Source organism: Lagenorhynchus albirostris, chromosome 12, assembly GCF_949774975.1.
Source record: "Lagenorhynchus albirostris chromosome 12, mLagAlb1.1, whole genome shotgun sequence".
In the NCBI taxonomy this organism is placed as follows: Eukaryota; Metazoa; Chordata; class Mammalia; order Artiodactyla; family Delphinidae; genus Lagenorhynchus; species Lagenorhynchus albirostris.
Window position 1 is genome coordinate 79,631,767 of NC_083106.1, and position 26,245 is coordinate 79,658,011.

Genomic DNA, 26,245 nt, shown 5'->3' on the forward strand with positions numbered 1-26,245 from the left:
ACTTTCACCCACACCAGTGGATGTCTTACGACATTCTTCCTCATCCTGCATCCTCTCTCCCCATCTGCATCGCCCTGACACGCGCTCCCTCGGCTCCAGGACACCACTGCAATGTGCCTCTGGATCTCAACATTTCCTCTTTTCTATCAACTCAGGGAAAGAACCGTCTTTCCCTCTCTCCAAGAATAACCTTGCGTCCTTAAGTTAACTCCTTTCCTCTTTGGGATTTTGCTCCGCTCCTTAAACTTCTTTGTATTGTATCTTGTATCTTTCCATCTCTTCACCTAGAGGTGCTTTTTCCTCCCGGGAGAACACTCAGATCCCCTTTGTTCTGAGACACACAAGTGCGCACACACAGCCCCACCCCTTATTTACTCCTAATATCCCCTCAATTACAGAGTCTGGTACATGAAAAATACTTAAGAAATGCTGGTAGAATGAATGAAAGACAGACTGTTCACATTGAGCTCTTTCCTTTGAATGCCTTCTGAAGACACGTTCATAACAGCTGCCCGTCTAGGCATCTTCCCAGCCCCATCCATCTGAATAAGGTGGCGGGGGAGCCCTTGCTCTATCCCATTGTAGACCCTCCAGCCCCATCCTCTTGGGCTCCAACTCAGGACAAGAGTCCCATCCCAAGTCTCTGAGAGGATGGTCCAAGGTGGAATGAGGACCGAATGGAGAGAGGAACTGGCTCCACCCCTGGTGGGTCGTTGCACACTGAGGCACACCCATCCTTCCTCACTGCTCCAGGCAGACTGATGTCAGGGGCAACCCTTCTGGCCCCAAATCCGGCGATTTTATTCCACTCCCTGGCCTCTTCCGTCTTTCTGTGGATTAAGCAGCCACTCTGGGAAATCCTTTCCCCTCTAGGAGCTGTTTCTGCGCCTCTCTGCTCATTCCCTCTTTCCCTGGATCCCGCACTCCGCCCTCCCATTCCCTCACCAGTTATTCCTGAATTGCTGGGCATCTCACCTTGTCCTCTCTTCACTCAGGCCCCGCCCCCTTTCCCGAATAAGCTCCTTCACGTCCACCTCCATGGTTCCTTCTCCACCCATGTCACGGTTTTTCATTTCATCCATTAGCCTCACCCTGACCTTTCTGCTTCCTCGCCGATTTTGCACATCTTGCTTCCACTTGAGCTTCTGGGAACACAGCTTCCTTTTTTTTATCCTCTCCACTAAAAGTTCTCCATCAAACACTGAGCAGAGTCCCTTACAGGGCTTTTAAGACCTGGCCCCAACCTTTTTTCCTAAATGTATTTCCCATGACAGTCCTTTCATACACCTTTGCTTGAGCCAAACTGTGCTCATAGGCTGGGTTGAAAATTTATGGAAATACCTACTTGTGTTTTTCTCCTTTCCACACAATTATTAGCCTCTTAATAATTTCCACAAAATCATTTTATGTTTCCCTGATTCAGGGATTCCTGCAGGAAGACAGGGCAGCAGGAAGGCACCAGTAAATCTTCAGTCTTTTGTAAATCCCTAAACCCTAGAACAGGTGATGCTAAATGTGCCGTATCAGGAGGGCAGAAGAAGGCTTAGCCGGGCCTCTGGAGCCGGTGGAGCCTGTAGGGACCTGGGCCCTGCTCCACACACCCTGGTGTAACACAGGGCAAGAGGAAGAATATACCAGAAAGGTAACATGGCTGGAAGGTATTTTTATATATAGACTCAGATTCCTCTACTCAGAGGGACTCTGAATCATTTTCAAGTGATTTGGACAGGGGAAAAAGAGATGTGGATGGAGGGAAATGTTGGAAAGGCACAAAATATCTATTCTTAAAGAAAGATTTTTTTAGTATGTTTTTTTTTAGAAGTGATTTTTTAGTATGTTCTTAGTACATGATAATTGACTCTTAATTATTTGACAGTATAACAGAGTCCTGCAACATTTTCCATAATTTAATCAGTGCATAACTACCCAAATCCTGCCAGTATGTAGGAAAAAATGATATGAATCTACTTAACAAAGTATCATCAGCTGTTAATGATACAATAAATAATGATTCTATTAAATGGTTAGGCTACGGTTAGCTCTCAATTCTGCATGTGTTCTTATCCTGGGAAATTTAGACCTTTGACCCATTTGTCTTCCCACTTCCTTTGGTACACCGGGTTTTATTATGTTTGGCATTTGGCTTTACATTTTCTTATTTAGTTCTTGGATTCTTGTTTATTTCAAGTGTGAATGATTTCCTTCCGTCGGGGATGATACTTCTAATTTTGAAACACCCACTGTCCCTGGTATAATCCTGGAGATAGAGTTCTTCAACAATATGAGATAAAGTAAATGAAGTAATTTCTAGTCTATAGTGCTAATGATGCTTTTACATTTATAGGTGTTTTCTTCAAAAAAGCTAAAAGTTCTAATCACGATTTTTTTGTGATCAATCATGGAGGGAAGTTATACACACAAACGTGTACACGTATAACTTAGGGGTACATGGAAACGGCTCTAGAAATGCAAATCTATTGGTTTTAGTCACTTAGACTAAATGAATACTTGTCATTCTTATGATACTTATTATCATAATTATCTTTACTTGTAGGTAATTACAAGGGTGTATGTAGGGGTGATTGTTCTCAGTAAAGCCTTCATTCATAGTGAGGCAAACCTCACACTATACAGGCCGGGCATCTAAACCTACAAAGGCTAATACTTCCCTCACATCCTAAAGCCTGGCCCTACGTTTACTCAGAGCTTCATTCAGTCCCAAGAAGCTCCTGGATCAGGAGCTTTTTCTTACAATGTCCCTTTCCTTCCATACCTCATGCCCTTTTCAATCTAATGCAGTAGCTGTGTACTGAACAGGTTTTGAGTTACGTGCTTGACTGCTTGAAGCCATTTACCAGCAGTAGCATTTTTGGAAACTTTCCTGTTTCTGTCACTCTCCTAGTTAAAAAATATATTAACAAATTTATTCCTACTTTCATTATGAACAAATACTGTGGTAAAGGTAACTTTAAAATATGAATGTTATTTATACTTGGAATATTCCGCATAAATAATTATATATAATTGAAAAGCACAGTAAATATATTGAAGCACACAACAAATTACATAGAAAAGGTAAATTTTATACATTTATATGTCACATATGAAATTTACTATATAAATATATCTGTATATACAGTTTACTATGCTTTTCAAGTTTTGGAAATAAATTTTACTTATTATTTTGAACAAAAAATCAAATATACTCCGTGAGCAAACTCGTGGCTACGTGAAAACAAAAACAGAAAAACGATGTGCTTGAAATCTCCCATTCTAAACAGAGCTGGTTAAGCATTATTTCTAAATGCTTCTTGTTTTCCTGATTATCTATCATCTGTGTGGCAGAGGAGACAGAGCCCGTAATCCAGGGCGCATGGGGTGGATTGGAGACTCACCGCTGGAGAAGCCTTTAGTTAAAGTCTTTTTTTACATTAAGCACAAGTAAAATTTACGTTAAACATAATACATGCTATTCCATAGAACACCCAGCTTGTTTTAATAGGTAAGCAATGCTGTTTGCCTCTCCCCAATCTTTGATTAATTGACACCATTAGAAAATCTGTCTCAGTTAAATGGATAAGCAGATGTGGCACATATACACAATGGAATATTACCCAGCCATAAAAGAGAATGAAGTAATGCCATTTGCAGCAACATGGTGGGACTTAGAGATGATCACGCTAAGTGAAGTAAGTCAGAGCAAGAAAAATGCCATACGATATCACTTACGTGTGGAATCTAAAATATGACACAAACGAACTTATCTACAAAAAAAAGGAACAGAGTCAGACACAGAGAACAGATGCGTGATTGCCAAGGGGAGGGTGGGGGAGGTATGGATTGGAAGTTTGGGGCCAGAAGATGCAAACTATTATATATAAGATGGATAAAAAACAAGGTCCTACTGTATAGCACAGGAACTATATTCAATATCCTGTGATAAACCAAATGGAAAAGAATATGAAAAAGAATATATAATATACATACATATATAAAAACAATCATTTTGCTGTACAGCAGAAATTAACACACCATTGTAAATCAACTATACTCCAATAAACTAAATTTTAAAAAATCTGTCTTAATTATCCATGCATTTAGAAGGCCCCCTGAAAAGCCTCACCAGTCTGCGATTAATGGATTCACTTCACACTAAAGACATTTACATCAATTATATTAGTGTTCCTTAAAATTGGACAAATATCACATAGTTTTCTCTGGGATGATGGACCTGGGGAAGAGAGAGTTGAGTGAAAAATTTTTAAAGTAGAAAACTCTTCTAAGGTTTGTAACTATAAAAACTGTGGTAATACTGAAAGGAAGGGCTGGAAATTCAGATTTGTGACAGTGCTACGCTTGTTTAAGGTAGGCCGTCCAAGAGGCTCTCTTATAGGAAATTAAAATTAAGGAATATTTCTTGGGTGAGGACGAATTGGAATACAGATTTGATGATCACATGCAAAAGCTGAAGTAATAAAAAACAAGATTTCTTAGAATGAGAATTCTGAACTTTCGTGTCTCTTCACAGGAGAGAGGACATATAATCATTGATAAAGGGGGAAAAATCACTTGTAGAAGAAGGAATAGGGAGAAAAACCAGTGCATCCAGTGAAATAAAGAGCAGTGATAACTGAGGTTTGTCACCACTGGTCACTTGCTTTGGGAAGATCAAGAAGAATGAGAAAACAGGTTATCAAATAAAAGGTACAATTATGATGTAGAAAGAGAAACGTAAACTCTTATACCTGGGAAGTTCAGAGGACGACTTTCAGTCCAATCCACCCAGTAAACAGGTAAGCCGAGCCCCAGAGAGAAAGTCAAGAGTTTATTCCTTGAGTCACGTTGGGCTAGAACTATTTTGTTACCTTGGCTTCGTAATCCTTTTCGCTCCTGTATATTGCAAACTAATCTTTGAAAGTGGGGTCATTCCATGCACGTTACTAACAATGCAACTTTTGGGAAGGTAGGTATTATTTGAAATTCAGCAATGCCTGTAACTGGAATAAAATTTAAACTAACAAAGCAAAGGGGCCGAGTGTTTCAATGACAATCATTTGAATCTATTACCTACAAAGCTGTGCCTCAGGTACAGTTCTTACATTTAATTATTGCTGTGCTTTACTCTAAGAAAATGTAATTCTACTCAACCAGGTAAAGATAGAGAGGGAACGAACTATCAGGGAAAATAAGAAGAGACAGACTGTGGAGGCTGGGGAAGAAGATAAGCCATCCCCGAACCTGCAGGAAACCCTGGCTCCCTAAAAGGACATCAAAGAGAATTTCCATATCATCCAAGGGATAAAGTAATCTGAAATCTGGTGGTGAAAGTCCATCCACACCCCACACTGGAAAGCATCATGTATTGCGCGAACATTACAAACCAAGAAGCACCACCGTCAAAAACAAAACAAGTAAAAGAAATGAAAAACAACTCCTACTCCTAAGGAAGAAACCTGAGTCCAAGGAAGACAAATGATTCCCCTTCACAATGAACAGCTCATCCCCATGGGATGGCGGAGAGGAATTACCACCAGAAATGCTCGCTAATCGAGGGCCATTCTAATCCTGTGATTTTCAGAGAGACAAACCTCTGTTTTGATAAACAGCTGTGTGCACTAGTTCAATTTTTGAACGGCTCAAAATTCCATATCTCTAATTTATTTGTCACTTTGTCCAGTAGAAGGCATAATTTAAAATACGTACTTTCCAGTCTCTTCAATAAGTGGTGCTGGGAAAACTGGACAGCTACATGTAAAAGGATGAAATTAGAACACTCCCTAACACCATACACAAAAATAAACTCAAAATAGATTGAAGACCTAAATGTAAGACCGGACACTATAAAACATAGGAAGAAGAAAACATAGGAAGAGGAAAACATAGGAAGAACACTCTTTGACATAAATCATAGCAAGATCTTTTTTGATCCACCTCCTAGAGTAATGGAAATAAAACCAAAAATAAACAAATGGGACCTAATGCAACTTAAAAGCTTTTGCAAAGCAAAGGAAACTACAGACAAGATGAAAAGACAACCCTCAGAATGGGAGAAAATATTTGCAAATGAATCAACGGACAAAGGATTAATCTCCAAAATATATAAACAGATCATGCAGCTCAATATTAAAGAAACAAACAATGCAATCAAAAAATGGGCAGAAGACCTAAATAGACATTTCTCCAAAGAAGACACACCGATGGCCAAGAAGCACATGAAAAGCTGCTCAACATCACTAATTATTAGAGAAATGCAAACCCAAACTACAATGAGGTATCACCTCACACCAGTTAGAATGGGCATCATCAGAAAATCTACAAACAACAAATGCTGGAGAGGGTGTGGAGAAAAGGGAACCCTCTTGCACTGTTGGTGGGAATGTAAATTGATACAGCCACTACGGAGAACAGTACAGAGGTTCCTTAAAAAACTAAAAATAGAATTACCATATGACCCAGCAATCCCACTACTGGGCATATACCCTGAGAAAACCATAATTCAAAAAGACACATGCACCCCAATGTTCATTGCAGCACTATTTACAATAGCCAGGTCATGGAAGCAACCTAAATGCCCATCGACAGATGAACGGATAAAGAAGATGTGGTACACGTATACAATGGAGTATTACTCGGCCATAAAAAGGAATGAAATTGGGTCATTTATAGAGATGTGGATGGATCTAGAGACTGTCATACAGAGTGAAGTAAGTCAGAAAGAGAAAAACAAATATCGTATATTAACGCATATAAAAGATGAACCGGTTTGCAGGGCAGAAATAGAGACACAGATGTGGAGAACAAATGTACGGACACCAAGTGGGAAAGCGGTGGGGTGGTGGTGGTGGTGGGATGAACTGGGAGATTGGGATTGACGTGTATACACTAATATGGATAAAATGAATGACTAATAAGAACGTGCTGTATAAAAAAATAAAATTGTAAAATTAAAAAAAAAGAAGTACTTTCCAGGATGCCAAGTTAACTATCAAAAGGATTTCATGGAAGTCTTTTAGTCTAAGTAAATTTTGTGCCAAGACTTTCGCTCTTAAGGAACAATAAACGGAACTAAGATTATGGCAAGAGAAACAGGTGCTGACAATTTAAATCAGTTCAATATTTTACTTACCTTCAGTTTTCCGTAGTGCTAAGCCTAGTAATGAAATATCTAACATGTATGATCAAATGTTATATAATTTTAGGCAGTTTTTTGTATTTGATAATACACAAATAATCATCCTCCCTTCTGTTTGCTTTTTTCTATATACCCTGAGGATATAAAGCTTTTAAGATTTACAAGCAGTAGAAAATGTCTGAAACTCAAATTTGTATTGACATTATTCTTTGCATGAATCCACTGACCCACTTTTGTAAAGTAAAAATAACTGCTGGGTTTTTACTTGCATTGAAAATAGAACAGTCACAGTTCAATTATTACATTCACACAGCCCCCTGAAGACTGTATTTCAAGTTGCACAACTGACCTTCTTTTCTAAAACAATATGGAGATAGCCTAAATTAGAAGTAACTGTATTATGGAATATTTTGAAAAGGAGAATCCTGTTGCTTTTCTTGTATTTCAACCAATTTGGTTCTTTAAGATTTCTTTGCATTTCCTTGCATATTTGTAAACATGGCTTTATTTATTTATTTATTTTCACGAAATACCTGACCACTTCAGGGATTGACAAATGATACCTTGTTAGACAGCTGTACAGAAAAAAAACACAAAAAAACCCACACATGGAACAGGTTTCCAGAAACAGAGAAACAAACGTTCTTTGGAAAGGAGAATCCGTACACGGTACAATCCCATCCCGAGCCATAGCATGAAGCTTGACATTTGTCTCTCCAGCGAGAACTTGAGATGTGTAAGTTGAATTCACTTCACTCACCTGTTTGGCTTAGCTGGGACGTGCTTCTGCTCCTTCGAGTCACGATGGCAACCACTTTGGCACTCAGGCTGGACCTCCTTTTCTTCCCACCTGTTCCAACAGTGCCCACAGCCGTGTCCGACTGACTGCCATCATTATGCTCCAGTGTGTACATCTCTCCACTCACGCTCGTGCTCTTGGTGATGGCTCTTCCTGAAGTCCCCATCCGTCTGCCTTGCATTTTAGGGGTAAATGAACTATATTTACAAAGTAAAAACATATATGCATCCATAAATTACAGGTCAGCATAATCAGAACTTTAAATCTAACTTATTTTGAAATAATCCGGGCAAAATTTTAGAGGGAAAACCCAGCTGAGTAGTAGTCCTACAGCTATGAATATTCTAAGGTCACATCACCGCCCCCAGTATTTATTTATCTATCTATTTTTTTGTGCGGTACGCGGGCCTCTCACTGCTGTGGCCTCTCCCGTTGCGGAGCACAGGCTCCGGACGCGCAGGCTCAGCGGCCATGGCTCACGGGCCCAGCCGCTCCGCGGCACGTGGGATCCTCCCGGACCGGGGCACGAACCCGTGTCCCCTGCATCGGCAGGCGGACTCTCAACCACTGTGCCACCAGGGAAGCCCCCCCAGTATTTATTTACCAGATGTGCCTTGAAACAAGAGCATTTCAAGGCATCATCTATAAACTCTTTGAAGATAGTAAAAAGAAATGCAACCGAGGCTACAGATGGGGAGGTGTTACTGACCAATGTTGTAAATAATTCCTCTGTTACTTTCAGAGAAAAGCTAAAATAGTTCAATCAGTGAGAAAAGTCCATATACATTTCTGAGGAAAAAATATTGTTCAAAACAGATACTCTTAATTTGCCACACGACAAGCTTTAAAAAATGAAACCAGTGTTTGTTCTGGTTTCTCTTTGGGATTCCAGCTAAGAGGCGTCTCTTTTGCTATCCGAGGCTGAGTGAGTCTCGGAAACGCTGTTCAGGAGACAAGCCCTGCTTCTCCTTCCTTCTTCCTCACCACCTCCTGCCCCATCGCCTCCACGTAAGTTTCCTCTCATTTTCAACTTTCAACTCTCCGAACTCACAGGCTCTGGGTCCAGATGTTCCTTTTTTTGTTGTTCTCTTCTGCAAAACTTACTTGTCTATGTTCTGAGAGTGCATCAGGTTATCTGAATAGATCACGGTACTTCTCTCCCAAATGAATAAATTACTGTTGAGAGTTTCAGGTACCGTAGAAGGTTGAGGGAAAATATCCTTTCTATTTGCCAAAGTACATGAGTGTCTGTGAGTCAGAGTTACAGGTAGGGCAGGCAACTGGGGAGGTGGCCAGGGATGGTAGGATTCTTCCAGTCTTTTTAATTGCTCTGCATATGCAGTTATAGTATCCATTTAGACTATCCCTTTCTTGGTCCAATAAAGACCTGTCTGATATCTCTGAAATGACCCTCTGAATTTTATGTGTCCTCAAAATATTTGCAAAAACTGGCTCACATGACCTTTACCACCATCTTGATTTTCTATATTTCTTCTTTGGAAAAATGAAATATATTACTGAATATAGCTTCTTTAAGTGATGACATTTCATATGCAAATCAGAATAAACCCTAATATGATTAGAAACAGTAAAACAGAAAGTCTTAGGATCACGTAACATGTTTGTGACCATCTACACAATGAGTGCTTCAGCAGAAAGGAAAATTGGTGCAGCCGCTCAGAATCCCTGGAAAAGACAGGACTTTTTGGACCTCAGGATCCCTTCAGCGACAGTGAATGGAAACTGGGACCTGATTTGACAGGAAGAATTTGGAATGTTTAATCCCTAGCTGCGTTTCTTGAATTGGTCCACGTCAACATTCACCTGACAATAATAAGGTATTCATATTCTTTCAATTTATTCTAATCATCTTTTCATTAACTCAAATGTTTTTAAAGCTATTTGCAAGCCTAGTAATCTTGCTATGCGTTTTATGCAGTCTCCTTTTCCAAACGGTAATGATGACAGTTTTACAGACGACCAATTCAACACTGATTCCTGTGGGGTTTATATTCGCAACTTTAGTGGACTTTCTTTCTGGATAAATATTACGGTCAATTTCTTTTGTGTTCTCACCTATTCATTTGAATGTATTTCCTAACTCTGCCACCCTCCTTAAGTCTACTCTTAGTACCTGCTTTTTCTACTATTTTACTAGCACAATTCTGCTGAAGGATATACATAAATGACAGGATTTGGTCAATTTCACCATCATAATATCCATCTTCAATCAAACACCTGCGAGTTTTTCATCTCCTTAGCACACTCACCACAGTGGTTATTGAAAACCTCTCTTCGGTGATCTTGTTTTTACCTTTACAGTAAAGTATGGATAAACTAACATGTACTGTTTTCTCCACAATATTCCCGTGAAAACAGAATTACATCACAACTCTTAATCTGTATTTTAAAAATCACTGCACACAAAAAAAACTATTGTGAAATTTTAGACAGTGTTGTTTAGGTTATAGAGAAGTTTGAAAGAACAGGAAAATGTTTTCTATAATAGTTCTACTATGAAAATGTATCCAAGATGAGCTAGAAGATTCACAAATTTTTTCATGGATACTTAACTACAGCCATGAAATGTTCTACAATGTCAACAAATAAAATTTCTGAAAAAAATTAGAGAAATCTATACAGCAAATGATTACCATTTGCAGGGGGTGAATGAAGAAGTTATGTTAAAAAAAGTTTTGTGAATAAGACACAATTTTTCCTCAAAAAATAAAATATTTTGCTTAGACGCTCAGAAGTATTCTTATGTAATCTGAGGACAGTGCATAGCTTCCTGAAGAATCTAGAACACCATATTTTAAGTGGAACGTGTTAGGGCATTTTCCATTCTTCTGTTACCTAACTGCGGGGAGAGGTTTGCAGGGGGGTCTAACTACCCAGATTAATTAAATCAATGTGAAGGTCATAGTCTTAGCACAAATCTACTTCTACTCTCCTATTTCTTAGCCTTCTATTTGTTCTGCTTCAATTGCCTGGAAGACTATTCCTGTCATTTAGATGTGTCTGAATCCTTCAAGATGCACTGTAAGGTTTTCCGCCTTATAAAGCTATCAGGGTCTCTGTAGAGTCATGACGGCTGTCTCCCGGCCCTCTGATATATTTTCTATCGGTTACGTTAAGATTTGGACGGTTTATATCAGCACGCACCTTAAGCATCACTAATGGTTGTAGCATCCCTCCCATTGCTGTGAACTGATGAAGTTAAAAAAAGGGAATTCTCACTATACAAATAGACTGTGATATAACCCACCTTTAGAGACCAAACAAATGAAAAACCCACCTTCCTTCTTTGACACCCCCTCTCCTAGCTACTGACCTTTTGCTGAAGAACCTGAGTTGTTTGTACGTCCTCTCTCTCTATTCTCTTCTGGACTAAACGGAAGCGGGCTTTGTCCCTGCCGCTTCACCCAATAGCCTTTTCCTTTCATCAGAGTCACCAATTATTCCATGTAGCAAAATCCTGTGGTTTCTCAGTCTTTACCTTCTTGACCTCTCAATACACCATGCATGTGACAAAGCGTTTGATTCTTTCGATCGAGATGCTTTATTCTCATAGATTTTCCCACCTAGTGCCTCCTGGCCGGACATTTATTCTTTTTTTTCGGTATGCGGGCCTCTCACCATTGTGGCCTCTCCCATTGCGGAGCACAGGCTCCGGACGTGCAGGCCCAGCGGCCATGGCTCACGGGCCCAGCCGCTCCGCGGCATGTGGGATCCTCCCGGACCGGGGCACGAACCCGTGTCCCCTGCATCGGCAGGCGGACTCTCAACCACTGTGCCACCAGGGAAGCCCTGGACATTTATTCTTTTTCACCACTAAACACTGGAGCTCTTCAACCCTCCCAACCCTGACCTCTATTCCCCACATGAGACCTGCTCCCTCGATGTGTCATCTGGTCCCAAGCTTTACATCCTTCTATGTGCTGCTGATTCCCAGGGCTTCTCTCCACCTTGTCTCAGCCCTCAACTCTAGATTTACGTACCTACTTGTGAACTGCTAAGGCTCTCAAAAATGTGCTCAACCCAAGGAAAAAACTGCTCCTTGTCTAAACTTCCGTATCACATTAAAGACACTCCAATCACCCAGTTGCTCAGAGTAGTAACTCCCTCCTTTCAGTTTAGAAAAAAAATATCTAAACTTGGAAATGAGATTAAGAAAAAAATGGCCTTACATGTTACTGCCATGTTTAAGGATTAACTAATAAGCTCTCTAAGGGCCTAAGGGCATTTGACTCTCTGGGGGAATGGAACATTTTTTGACTTACTATTTACTCTTATAATAATTACGGTCCCAAAATTTTATAACTCTGTAAAAGTTAGATGTTAACTTGAAGATAACTGTTAAGGAGCAAATAACCACTACTTAGTAGTGAGGATAACCTCAAGGTTAGGGTTTTACTGATCTAGAGAACATTATCCAGTTTTGAATCGAACTGAATAATGTTTCAGCATTCCCTTTTTTTTTTCAATGACTATATATGTATGTCTATATGTACATCATCTTAGGAACCAGCTTGTCACCCTGTCAGTGTTCTCACTAATGAGTTAAAACTTTGACATTTCCTATCTGTTTTTCTAACAATTTTGTTTTAATTTTGAGAATTTTGCTTTGAGAGTGTTGGAGGTCCCATCAAAATGCCCAGATGGACTTCTGCTGGACCTCTGAGCAGGGTGCCCCATGAAGGCTCTGAGCCCAAGGATGCCTTTTCCTCGCTCCTGGATTTAATATCAAGAGGCAACAGAACATTACTTTCAGTCTCTGTTTTCTTTTTTTGACTCTGGTTTTGTTTTGTTTGCTGCTGGTTCTGGGTCTTGGTAAATCTGTCTCTTCTTCTGCTCTGTTTGTGATGGATAATACATTCCTCACCAGTAGCAGCAACAATAGGGAATCCGTCTACGGATGAAATCTGTTGGATGGCAGACCTCAGGGATGAATTGAGAGCTGGGTGACGGATGACAGAAAATCTTCTTTGTTTGGCTTTTTGCATGTCTGGTCGTTGGCATGTTACAAAAGTTCACATCATTTAAGAAAATGTCTTGTCCATACTAAAGAACAGCCCTTTAAACTCTAGGGTTAGGTTTCTGTGTCAATTTCTGTCTGTGTCAAAGTTGATAAAACTGAAACTGCTAGTTCTCTCTGTGTTTAAAAAATAGTCTTTTCGGGACTTCCCTGGTGGCACAGTGGTTAAGAATCTGCCTGCCAATGCAGGGGACACGAGTTCAAGCCCTGGTCCGGGAAAATCCCACATGCTGCAGAGCAACTAAGCCCGTGCGCCACAACTACTGAGGCTGCATGCCACAACTACTGAAGCCCGCACGCCTAGAGCCTGTGCTCCACAACAAGAGAAACCACCACCATGAGAAGCCTGCGCACCACAACGAAGAGTAGCCCCCGCTCGCCGCAACTAGAGAAAGCCCGCGCACAGCAACGAAGACCCAACACGGCCAAAAATAAAAATGAATAAAATAAATAAATTTATAAGAAAAAACAGTCTTTTCAATTGGTGAAAAAAATCTCTTACTTTCTCTGCACCCTAGAGATAGTGGTTTGGGCAGACAGATATTAACTGAACAGAGCTCCCGTTCTGATTGATCTATGTAGACCAATGAGTACTTACATAATTCTCATACAGTTAACTAAAGAATTCCCAGAGAAAGAAAGAAACTGAACTTCTAATACTTTGAATATGCTTGTCTTTCAGGAAAAATCCATTTTCAAGAAATGGCTAACTCAAAAGAATTTTAATATAAGAATCTAAATCCACAATCAAAGTGAATCCTTTGAGATATCAAACTAGTTTGATAAATTTGGCTTAAAAAGCTTTATGAAAACCACAATGAGAGGCCACTTCACATGCACAGGATAGCTACAATAAAAAAGAGATGCCTACAAGTGCTGATGAGACTCTGAAGAAATTGGACCCTTCATGCACTGCTGGTGGGGGTGTAAAATTATGTAGCTGCTTTGGAAAGAGTTTGGCAATTTAGTTAAACATAAACATAGTTAAATTAAACTAGAGTTGCCGTACTACTCAGTAATTCCATTCCTAGGTACGTCCTCAACAGAATTGAAGACATATATCCATACAAACACTTACACAGGAACGTTCAGATCAGCATTATTCACAACAGTTAAAAAGAGGAAACAACCCAAGGGCCCATCAGCTGATGAATGGAGACAAAATGTGCTTCATCCATACGATAGAATATTATCACGTATAAAAATGAACGATTCATGTTACAAACACGGATGAAGTTGAAAACATTATACTCCATGAAAAAAGCCAGATACCCAAGGCTACATACTGTATAATTCCATTTAAATAAAATATCAGATCCAGAGACAAGTGTGGATTAGTGGTCACCAGGGGCTAGAGGAGGGGGGAGGGGCGTGATGCAAAGGCTTATAGGTTTCTATGGGGGAAGATAAAAATGTTCTCGAATTACACAGCAGTGATGGTTGCACAACTAATTGTGAATATGCTAAAAACCACTGAACTGTACAATCGAACAGGGTGAATTTTATGGTATGTGAATTATAACTCAAATTTTTAAAAGACAGCATTATGTCTTATTCCAGATTTTATCAGTGTAGTATGTAATACGAGCACAAAATTTTATTTTATTGTTTAAGATTTAGGTTGGTTTTCTCATGAGCAGACGAGTGAATCTGAAATTCCTATATTTTCTATATTGATTTTACTTATTGGATAGGCTAACATTTCTTCCAGGAACATTTAAGATTGTGAAAATGTAGAATTACATAATAAATAAATTGACCTATAGTTCTGAAAAGACTTTGATATCAACAGTAATGAAGTTGGTTGGAGTGTCAGCTTAAACGTAATCCAGGTGATTAATTAGTTATACAGTGGATTTGCCTCTGAATGATGCAAAGCTTTCTCTTCACCTTTGCAACTTTATAGGATACTGTGGGTTGTAAGGATGTTTTATTTTTATTTATTGAGTCATTTTTAAGTTTTTTAAATTGAAGTATAGTTAATCTACCATGTTTCAGGTATACAGTAAAATGATTCAGTTGTACATATATATGTACATATATATTCTTTTTCAGATTCTTTTCCATGATAGGTTATTATAAGACATTGAATACAGCTCCCTGTGCTACACAGTAGGTCCTTGTTGTTTATCTATTTTATATATAGTAGTGTGTATATGTTAATCCCAAACTCCTAATTTATCTCTCCCCTGCCCTTTCCCCTTTGGTAACCATAAGTTTGTTTTCTAGGTCTGTGGGTCTATTTCTGTTTTGCAAATGTTTCATTTGTATCTTTTTTTTTTAGATTCCACATAGAAGTGATATCACATGATATTTGCCTTTCTATGTCTGACTTACTTCACTTAGTATGACCATCTCTGGGTCTATCCATGTTGCTGCAAGTGGCATTATTTCATTCTTTTTTATGGCTGAGTAATACTCCATTGTGTATATGTGTACCACATCTTCTTTATCCATTCATCTGTCTATGGATGGGCATTCAGGTTGCTTCCATGTCTTGGCTACTGTAAATAGTCCTGCAATGAACACTGGGGTGAATGTATCATTTTGAATTATGGTTTTCTCAGGGTATATGCCCAGTAGTGGGAATGCTGGGTCATATGGTAGTTCTATTTTTAGTTTTTTAAGGGACCTCCATACTGTTCTCCACAGTGACTGCACCAATTTACATTCCCACCAACAGTGCAGGAGGGTTTCCTCTGCTCTACACCCTCTCCAGCATTTATTATGTGTAGATTTTAAAATGATGGCCATTCTGACCGGTGTGAGGAGGTACCTCATTGCGGTTTTGATTTGCATTTCTCTAATAATTAGCAAATAATTATTGCGGAGCATCTTTTCATGTGCCTCTTGGACATCCGTATGTCTGTATGTCTCCTTTGGAGAAATGTATATTTAGGTCTTCTGCCCACTTTTTGATTGGGTTGTTTGTAGGATGTTTTATTATGTCTGCTGTAACTTGCTAGGCTGCTTCATTGCTTGCCTATGACAGACAGCCTGTTATGCTCCATTATCCACCTCCAAGTTTTCTCTACAAAATAGAAGCTTAGGTTCAAAGTTGCAATTAATATGGATGGTTCATTCTAAAGTAGAAAAAAGTGACAAAAATATGTGACATATTCAAGGTAGTAGATGTGTTTTTATTTATCAAAGGAAAAGAAGGAAATTGTTTCTTACAGTAAAATACCTGGAATAGGAATGAGGAGAGTAAAAGACAAAACTTGGGTGAATACATTAAATTGTCAAAGGTTTGAGGAAAAGTGAATTATTTACCTGGTTTATTGTAGTTTTAAACAGTAAGTCTAAAGAGCAAAAAAATAGAACTTTGACTAACGATCTCTATTTGATGGAAATATTCATAATATAATAGGGAAGGTCTATGAGTCATTTACTGAAAAGTATTACATTAATGCAAGATTAGAATTTAGTTTTCTGTTAAAATGACTAATTGATCTTAAATATTTAGCTGAGAACAAATTTTATTTAATCAGGGATGGCCAGCTTACCATTAAGGGACAAGAGTTGTACTTCATACGCAGACTGCACACCTACAAAGGCTTCACAGAGAACTGGTCTAGTATTTGTTCCATGGCTTACAGGGTCCTAGAACTACAGGTAATGAAGAAGGTCATATCCTGAACTTTAGCAGAATTTGGGGGACCTTATACTGGTAGGTACTGCAAGGAAAGCCTGGTGGTGATATTGCTTTGGTCCAATTATAAATTACACGTATGACTTGGTGTGACGAAACTCACCGTAATATGGCAAAGGTGGGAGGATAATCTATATGCACTGAATCAAATCAATTATGTCATCAGTAGCAAGATACAGCATTATTTTATGGATTTTTAAGAAAGAAAAATGCTGCTAATTAAACCATGTCATGCCATCCATTGTAAAATAACACGGATTTTATATATGATAAAGTACAGACCAGTGTGCATTGTAGAATCAATGAAATGATGGTAATAGACAATGTAGAAACTCATTTCAAACAAGAATTTTTTTTAAAATTGATAAAATAATATTGAAACATCATGAGCTCATGTTCCCTAAAATAGACAAAAAAGACTTTGTCTCTAACTCATAGACATGCAAGGGATCAATCATATAAGCAATCAGATCTGCACCTTGGGCTTCCCTGGTGGCGCAGTGGTTGAGAGTCCGCCTGCCGATGCAGGGGACACGGGTTCGTGCCCCGGTCGGGGAAGATCCCACATGCCGCGGAGCAGCTGGGCCCGTGAGCCATGGCCGCTGAGTCTGCGCATCCGGAGCCTGTGCTCCGCAATGGGAGAGGCCACAACAGTGAGAGGGCCGCGTACCGCAAAAAAAAAAAAAAAAAAAAAAAAAAAAAAATCTGCACCTTTAGTTGCCAGATTTTGGTTTCTTATTCTAACGTAAGGTGGCTGGCATGAAATTTTGGAATAGGATGAAAAAATACGGGCCTGAAATATCTTCTCATCTTCAGAAAGTAAGGATGCTTTCAGGAAAGGCCTATGAGGTACTATGTAAAGATGATTCCCACTCTTAAATTAAGGACAAATTTAGCTTAAAAACAATTATAATCAATTTCTATATCTTCAACACACCAAAAGAACATAGAGGCCTATTATGATTCCACAGTAAGCCTAAAAAGGCGTATTAAAAGATGGTTGTAATACACATAAATTCACTACACTGTTTACAAAAAATGCTAGAAGTCGACTCAAATTATTTGAGTCCTACACTTTAGTTTGGATCAATATACAAGTTACTAATCACAAATGGTCAATACAAAAGGAACTTACTGATCAAGAGATCATCCCCAGGAATCGAGCTCATAATTTCCAGGAGTTAAAATTCTGGGCCTGTTGACTGATAACCAAGATGGCGTCAAATTTCCTAAGCACGTCTAGTGGAACTATTTTGATAGCAGGCATCACTTAGAACCAAGGGGATGCACTCGAGTGAGACCACTATTTATATTCGATCCCTTCAAATGGCCAGACCTTCAGAAGTACTTGTCCCTGTGTAATTCTTATTGAATTTCACCTGCACACAACTGTGGCTTTATGTATGAGGCTATAAGTACTCTTCATATTGAGGACTTATATATTGTTAATTTATTCCTACTTATTTAGTTTCTTTCTAATTCATTTACCTACTTAGTTTAATTAGGCATTAGATTTATTCCTAGGTATTTCATGTTTCTGATTATATTGTATTGGTGTATTGTATAAATTTCATGTCCTAATGTTTGTTGCTGGTACATAAAAATACAACTGATTTTTATATACTGACCTTGCATCTAGTGATTGCTAAATTCGCTTATTAATTCTAATAATTTTGTGGCAGATTCTTCTGAGTTTTTTATATGTGCAATCATATAGACTGTGAATAATGACAGTTTACATTCTTCATTTATAATCCTTATTGCTTTTATTTACTTTTCTTTGCTATATTGCCACTCTGCCAGGTCCAACACTGGCTAGGACCATCCAAATAATGTTGAGCAGAGGTTGTGAAAGTGGCTTCCGTGAACTCAGGGGAAAGTGTTCACTATTTCCCTATGAAGTATGATGCTTGTTGTTAGGTTATGGTAGATTACCTTTAACATTTTAAGAAAATTCTCTTTTTAGTTCACTAACATATTTTATCATATATGTGTAATGATCTTTATTAAAATTTTTGCTGTGTCTACTGTGATGATGAGAGGATCAGAGGATTTCTTTCTTTCCTTCTACAATGAATTACATAATGGTAAGCCAGTCTCTCACTTACAGAACAAAACTGTTGTCTTCATAATGTATTCTCATTCTCTCCCTCAAAATTTCTCTGTCTCATAGAGATGGATAGAGACAGACAGACCGACAGATAGATTGCCCTGTGACACAGATCAGAAGCCTCCCTTTAACCAGACACTGCAGGCAACACTGGCCCGTGGTGCCCGAGATCATATCCAGCCTGGCTGGGTCCCAACCCACAGGGGGTCGAACAGACCCCCGATGTTCAAAAATGTCCCAAAATCCCACAGATGGAATTTTACAAAGTGATCTCTTTCTCTATCTGGATTCAATTGGCTAAAATTTTGCTGGAGGCCTTTTGTCTAATTGAATGAGAGATTTTGGCCTATAACTTTCCTGTCTTCTCCTTACTAAATTTATCAAGTAGAGGCTTGACTCACAGAGAGAGTTTGGAAGTATTTCTCCTCTTTACTCTCTGGAAATATCGGGTATGATTAAGAGCATTTATTCTTTAAATTTTTGGAAAAACTTACCAGTGAATCCACCCGGGTCAGCAGTTTTCCTTGTGGGGAGGTTTAAAACAATTATAGGATCATCTTTAATCACAGGACTGCTCCGTGTTTTTATTCCTTCTTATGTTAGTTTTAGTAAGCTGTGCTTTTCAAGGAATTTGTAGATTTCATCTAAGTCAGGGTTAGGTAAATATTTTAGGCTTTGTGGGCCAAACAGTCTCACCTTTGTTCTTGTAGTGGGAAAAGAGCCACAGATGATATATAAACAAATGGGCACAGATGTGTCCTAATAAACCTTTATTCACAAAAGCAGGCGGTGGGCCAGATCTGGCCTGTTGGTCAGTTCGCTGACTTGATCTCAGGTATAAAACTTATCTGCATAAAATTGTTCATGTTATTTAAATATTTGGTCACCTGCACTGATATCTCCTGTTTTCATTCCATGATATTGGTAATAAGCATTTAGTCCGTTTACATTTGAGGCAATTACTGATACGGCCAGAGTCAAGTCGACTATTGGCTGTTTATTTTTAACGATCACATCCGTTTGTCCTTTCACCTCTCCTTTTTACCAAGCTAGATTAGTTAGGCATATTTTCCTCCACTATTAGGATCTGAGTTGTGCGTTCTTCTAGTATTTGTTAGCGGCTACTCTCAAGATTAAAGTATTTACCTTATCAGAATTTTCCTGAAGTTAGAAATGTTACTATTTTTAGAATAATGCACGAACTTTACAGCAGCTTGATTCCTTTGCTCCCCTCCCACCTTTCACGTAGGTATTTTATAGGTGTTACTTGTACACGTCTTAACTACCACTGGGTACTGTTGTTGTTACTATTATTATTACTAATTCTCCCTGGTTGTTGTTGTTATTACTGTTATTATTACTATCTCTCCCCCTATGTTGTTGTTGTTGTTACTGTTATTATTACTAACTCTCCCCAGTATGTTGTTGTTGTTACTGTTATTATTACTAACTCTCCCTGGTGTTCTCTATTCCTTCCTCCAGCTTAGAGCTTCCAACTGGGGCCATTTTCTCCCAACATAAAGAGCAGGTCTGCTGGTGATGAATTCTTAGCTGTTTCATTCATGTATCCGTGCACTGTCTGAAGGTTATTTTTGCTGGGTAACATGTACTAAGCATAAACAGTGGGTTGGATGTTTTTATTTTTTCTTGCAGCATTCTTTCCTTTGGTCATTCCATTGGTTTGGGGCTTTGATAACATCTGTTGAAATTTCAGCCAAAATCTTACTGCTGCTTCCCTGAAGATAATCTCTTTTTTCCCCCCTAGGATTCTTTTAAGAAAAGTTTTTTTTCTTTAATGTTCAGTACTCTCATCATGATATTGCTAGATTTGTTTTTCTCTTCATATATTTTCAGAATTTGAAAGGTCGTTGGATTTATAAAGTTGGAAAGTTCTCAGCCAGCCCTTCAGGATTCAAGTATTGTTTCTGCACTTCCTCTCCTTCTGGGACTCAGTTACACACTCAGACCTTTCCATCACATCTCACATCTGTCCTGTTCTCCTGAAACTTCTCTTCTTTCTCTTGTGTCAATTTATATACTTTCCACTGACCAGCTCACTAATTCTCTGTTCTGCTGTTTCTAATATGCCATTAATTAATTAATTAAACCCACCTATTAAATGTGTTGTTAGGGTTTTTATTTTTTAGTTTTAGAATTATTGCTCAATTTATAAAAATGGATTCCAGGTGTCTGCTGAAAGCATCCATTCTCCTTTGTTTGCCAGAACATATTAATCATGGATATTTTAAGGTCCTTCTTTGATAACTCTATTGTTAGTTTTTAGTTGGTTGGTCCTCTTTCTATTAAAAGTTTTAGCTTGCCTTGTAAATTTAAATTAGATGCCAGACGTTGTGGGTGAAAACCTACCTACAGAGGCTCTGGATGATATTATTTTCCTCCAACAAGGGTGAAATTGCTTTTGGTTGGCAGAGAGAATTAATCCTGTTCCTGTTCAGAGCTGGGCTTGAAGGTCTGCCCTTACTCGTCGTGTGTGATGCTTATTCCCAGTTTGGTCCTTCTGGAATTTGTCCAGGACACCAAAGTGTTTCCCACGCACTTGAAGGGGATGGACCTCTCCCAGCACCCGGCAGCTGCTGGAAGGTCTGCTCAGAAGTTCATCTTCCAGCTGCTGCTGTTTGGTTAATTTCTCGGTTAATTTCTGTGCATGCACAGCTCAGCAGTCATCAAATGAGGGGAATCCGTAGCAAATTTTGGGACCCTCCACTCACAGTTTCCAGCTTCTCTGTCAGTTCCTGAACTGTGACATCTGTCTCCTCAGCCCGGGAAGATGCTGCTTTTTGCTTTGCTCCAGTATCTGTGTCACCGGGTTGCAAAGTCCCTCCATAGAAAAAGAGGTACATGTGGCATCACTTTGTGTTCTTTCCTTCTTTCAAGGGTTGCAATCCCTCCAGCTTCTTTGTCTGCTATGTTGCTTCCAAGTGCCGCCAAACAGTTTTTTATTTGTTTGTTTCTTCTTGTTTAGCTTCTGTAGGTTTACAGGCGGGATCATCTGATACAAGCTATCCTGTCACACCTACAGCTGGAAAGGCTGTGTCATCGTATTGCTTATTTTCAGATAAGATTAAAATCATCCAGACCAGTGATGTTATCCAAATCTCCACATGATTAGTAATGAAGATGTATGTGTTATGATTGTGCTACAGCAATTTATTTCTCTGCAAACTGCACTGAGTGGTGTTGTCCAAATTGATTCCTATGTACAGGCAACCTGGCAGACCAGTGAGGCTTCTCCTCTGAGCAGATGTCAGCTGCTCCTTTAGGTATGAAACATTGTTTCAGGATGCCCCAGGTCTAGAACTTTCCCTAGTTCTCACAGATCCTAGCTGCGCATTTTTGATTGGGCTTTTTAAGGCTGTACCATTTATTTTGGAGAACTCTACGTTATATTCAGTCGCTGAATAAGTCAGTCTTGGTATTTCTCCTCATTTTAGTCCAGATTTCACTGAATTTGAAGGCTTTTTTCTATAGTTTATAATTTAAGGATGTAGTTGTCTCCTAGTTTCATAGTAGATGGAATTTTCAGTCTTTTTCTTACAAAGTTTGGGTCATTTTCAGTTGGCAACCAGAGAGGAATAAAAACAACTGTCCTCTGTAATCTTCAGTCTGTGATCATGAGTTCTATGTAGGAAGTAAAATCAATACAATTGATGACTGATTTGAACACAAATTGTCAATGTGAGTAATAAGCTTCCAGAGGTGATCACTGGCTCTTGGTGGAGGTGAGAGGGATAAAGAGATCTCAGTTAATACTATGGTTGTGGTCCTCTAAGGGGCCACAGTGTACAAACACAGAGTACCTGTGAGGTTCAAATGTCCTGTGGGGAGGGCTTTAGGGAAAGAGCATCCAAAAGTCTCCTTGGGGGTTGATAATGGTTCAAAGATTGAGAAACAAAGCATTAGCAGGAGGATTGCGGAGAGTTAAAACTAGGGCGGCTTCCAGCTTTTGACTTGGGAACTAAGTGGATAATGGGGTAGAAAAAATGTAATTACACTGTTTAAATACTAAATACTATTAATTTAATTATATTTAATTAATTTAATTATATTAATTAAATATAATTTAATTTAATATTAAACTATATTAAATAAATTTGTTTATTATGTGTTCTAAGAAATGTTTAGGGACCTTAGTGTTTAGGGACCTTAGGGACGAAATGATGAGTTAAACATATATCTGTGTATTTCCAGTCTACCATAAATTCAGTTAAATATATATGCGCGCACCCACCCACCCACACACACACACACACACACACACAGTTGAACAAAAGCTGGTGTACAATATTCAGTAAATAGTGAAACATTAGAAAATCATCTCTCAAAAGGGAACCCTTCTATATTGTTGGTGGGAATGTAAACTGGTGCAACCACTATGGAGAACAGTATGGAGGTTCCTCAAAAAACGAAAATAGAATTACCATGTGACCCAGAAATCCCACTCCTGGCCATATGTCCGGGGAAACCCATAATTCGAAAAGACACATGCACCCCAATGTTCACGGCAGCACTATTTACAATAGCCAAGACATGGAAGCAGCCTAAATGTCTATCAACAGAGGAATGGATAAAGAAGATGTGATAAATATATACAATGGAGTATTACTCAGCCACAAAAAGGAACGAAATTGTGCCATTTGCAGCAACATGGATGCAACTAGAGATTATCGTACTAAGTGAAGTAAGACAGAGAAAGACAAATATCATATGGTATCACTTATATGTGGAATCTAAAAAATGATACAAACAAACTTATTTACAAAACAGAAACAGACTCACAGACATAGAAAACAAACTTATGGTTACCAAAGGGGGTGGGGGAGGGATAAATTAGGAGTTTGGGATTAACATATACACACTACTATATGTAAAATAGATAACCAACAAGGACCTACTGTATAGCCCAGGGAACTATACTCAATATCTTGTAATAACCTATAATGGAAAAGAATCTGAAAAGAATATATATATATGTGTATATATACATATATATATATATATATGTACAACTGAATCACTTTGCTGTACACTTGACACACTGCAAATCAACTATACTTCAGTAAAACATGTATAAAAAATCTCTCATATTATTTCTGAACCATAAAATAGTATAAATGAGTCACAAAATTATAAATTCGTAAAGCTGAAGACAGGCACACACAAGTGATTTCTTGACGTAACTGTTGTCTTAGTTTACAAAGGAGCAAAGAAGACCACTAATTATGTTGGATGATTCAGACAACTTAGAAAACATTTCAACTAATTATAGGAAACTAGCATGTAAGGCTTTTTGAGAACCCTTCAAGGTCTAGGGTTTTTGATTTACTGCACTGGGTATGTACTATGTATTCATTCGGCGAGTGTTGATTTATACAAATTTGGTTATTGTGTCTATGCTTCAAGATGGCCTAGGTGAAATCAATGGAATCATATTTAAAAATGAGTAAAGAACTGTAGCTCTAAATGATTATTTTCTTAAAATAGTGATAAAGTAAAAAAGCCTTTAAAGTTTTTACCATATTGTTTTAAAAGTAACAGTTACCAAGAGTAGCAGCTACAAGCCTGTTAGCTATGCATGCTGAAGCAATGAGTTTGAAAATAAAATATATTCCTTGAGATAGTTTGTATCATACTGTGTAAAGCTAATGTGCTCCAAAGCAATCCCAAGTACTTCTCCTACTTCATACCTCAAGTGTATGATTCATAAACAAAGTGTACAGTAGGAAAATAGAGCAACTAAGCTCAATACAGACCAAAGAGTCTGCAAGTTTTCCTCTTCTTTGAAATTTTTTTTCTTAATGTATTGCACCGAAGACTTGCAACACAATACACAAACCATTGGCCAAATTATGGTATTATCTGAATTCAGAATACTTAGTAGCTAAAGAATTAGTACCAGATCTCATATTTTCATTTTTTTCCTGCAAATCATAGCACCAGAGTTTATTGTGCCACATTTGGTTTACAATATGCTTTTAGGGCAGCAATACTTCCTCTTTATTTTTTAATAATATATTTCATAGGTCTTGAATTAATAAAACAAATACTAGTAAAACTGCTAAGTCTCCTCTTCACCCTTTAGTTCTTCTCCTGTTTCAAACATGTACATGGCAATCTGCAGACAGCAATGTTCCTTAGAACCAACAGTCCAAGGGCATGACTCCAAAAAGCTCCGTGTTAATGAAATGGAACTTCTCCGGGCCAACACACATTCATCCAGCTCATCATAAATCACAACCAAGTGGAAAAATTGAATATTAACAATCAAAATCCAGATTTTGAAAGGTGTTGTGTCACACCCTAGGTAGTCATCTGGCCTGTGAGACACGTAAGGAGAACTCTGAAAAGTACAAAGTAACTCACTTAATCCTTCGCATCTTGTATGCAGTAACTGAGTTATAATCATACAGCATAACTACCCTTCCAGAGCATCTGACATACACTATCGTTTTATTCTCACACAGTCCTGTGAGGCAGGAGTGGCAGGTATGATTCTCATTTTTCAGATGACTATACACATAATAAAATATATATATATATAAAGATTCACTTAAAACCACAGAGCTAGGGATCATGTCTGCTTTGCTCCACACCATACAGTAGGTATCAACTATCCTACCTCCATATAATAGGCACCCAATAAATGACTGGTGAATGGGTGAATGAGTGAATGAATAACTAAATAGGAAAATAAATTAAGTTCTACAGAAGCTGTGTGCTTGGTGAAGGTCTCAGTGTTGGTTAGTGATAGTATCAAAGCAGATATAGATAGATAGACTGATAGCTAGATATATAGATAGAAGATAGAGAGAGAGATAGATAATAGCTAGATGATAGATGATAGACGATAGATATATATAGATGATAGGTGATAGATAGATGATAGATAGTGGCAGCATATATTTTCAGTTCTTTATTTACTTCTGCATATATAATCTATTTCCTACTTTATTTCCTACTAACTAATCATATTAATTTTCCCTTTTCCACACCCTCTTGCATCCCTCAACTTCCTCACACTTGATCTGGCTACGTTCCCCAATGTCCTTCTTCGTATCTGAGATTCACACCTGACAACTTTCTGGAACTAGAAACTTAATTCACATAAAAGATATAACTAACTACAGACTAAACTAATGCTGTAAGTGTGATACTACAACTAAATCATTTTTATTATTTAATATGCGGGAAACATATCACTAAAATTAGACATTTAGCATGTATTTTATATCACTAAAGTAAATAGTAAGAGTCTTTTATAGCTTTATCTTTTATACGTTTTGATAAAATCAAATCAAGAATTTATGCACAGATACAGCAACGTATTTTGGGCAGATTTAGTTAAAAGTTTTAGAAGGAAATAATACCTGACAGTGTTTTGAAAATAAGGGTAAATCTCTTTGCAGTGATTTGATCGATAATGACCGATCAGAGTTCCCTTCCGAATCCTGGTTTCATAATGACATGGTAGGTTCTGTGGGCACGTTTCCATCCAC

At 38.3% G+C, this 26,245-nt stretch overlaps 1 protein-coding gene across 50 annotated transcripts in view; it reads right to left on the reverse strand.

Annotated features, from left to right (window-relative positions):
- Positions 1 to 26,245, reverse strand: part of RIMS1 (regulating synaptic membrane exocytosis 1) — a 472,981-nt gene that overhangs the window by 56,156 nt on the left and 390,580 nt on the right. For 28 of the 50 annotated variants that reach the window (XM_060168206.1, XM_060168205.1, XM_060168204.1 and 25 more), the window contains one exon: positions 7,893 to 8,128. The exons of 17 other annotated variants lie outside the window; for them this stretch is intronic. In XM_060168206.1, coding sequence (XP_060024189.1) covers positions 7,893 to 8,128 — 236 coding nt within the window. The remainder of the gene's footprint in view (positions 1 to 7,892; positions 8,129 to 26,245) is intronic. 5 more of the 50 variants (XM_060168238.1, XM_060168231.1, XM_060168215.1 and 2 more) reach the window with 1 other exon arrangement.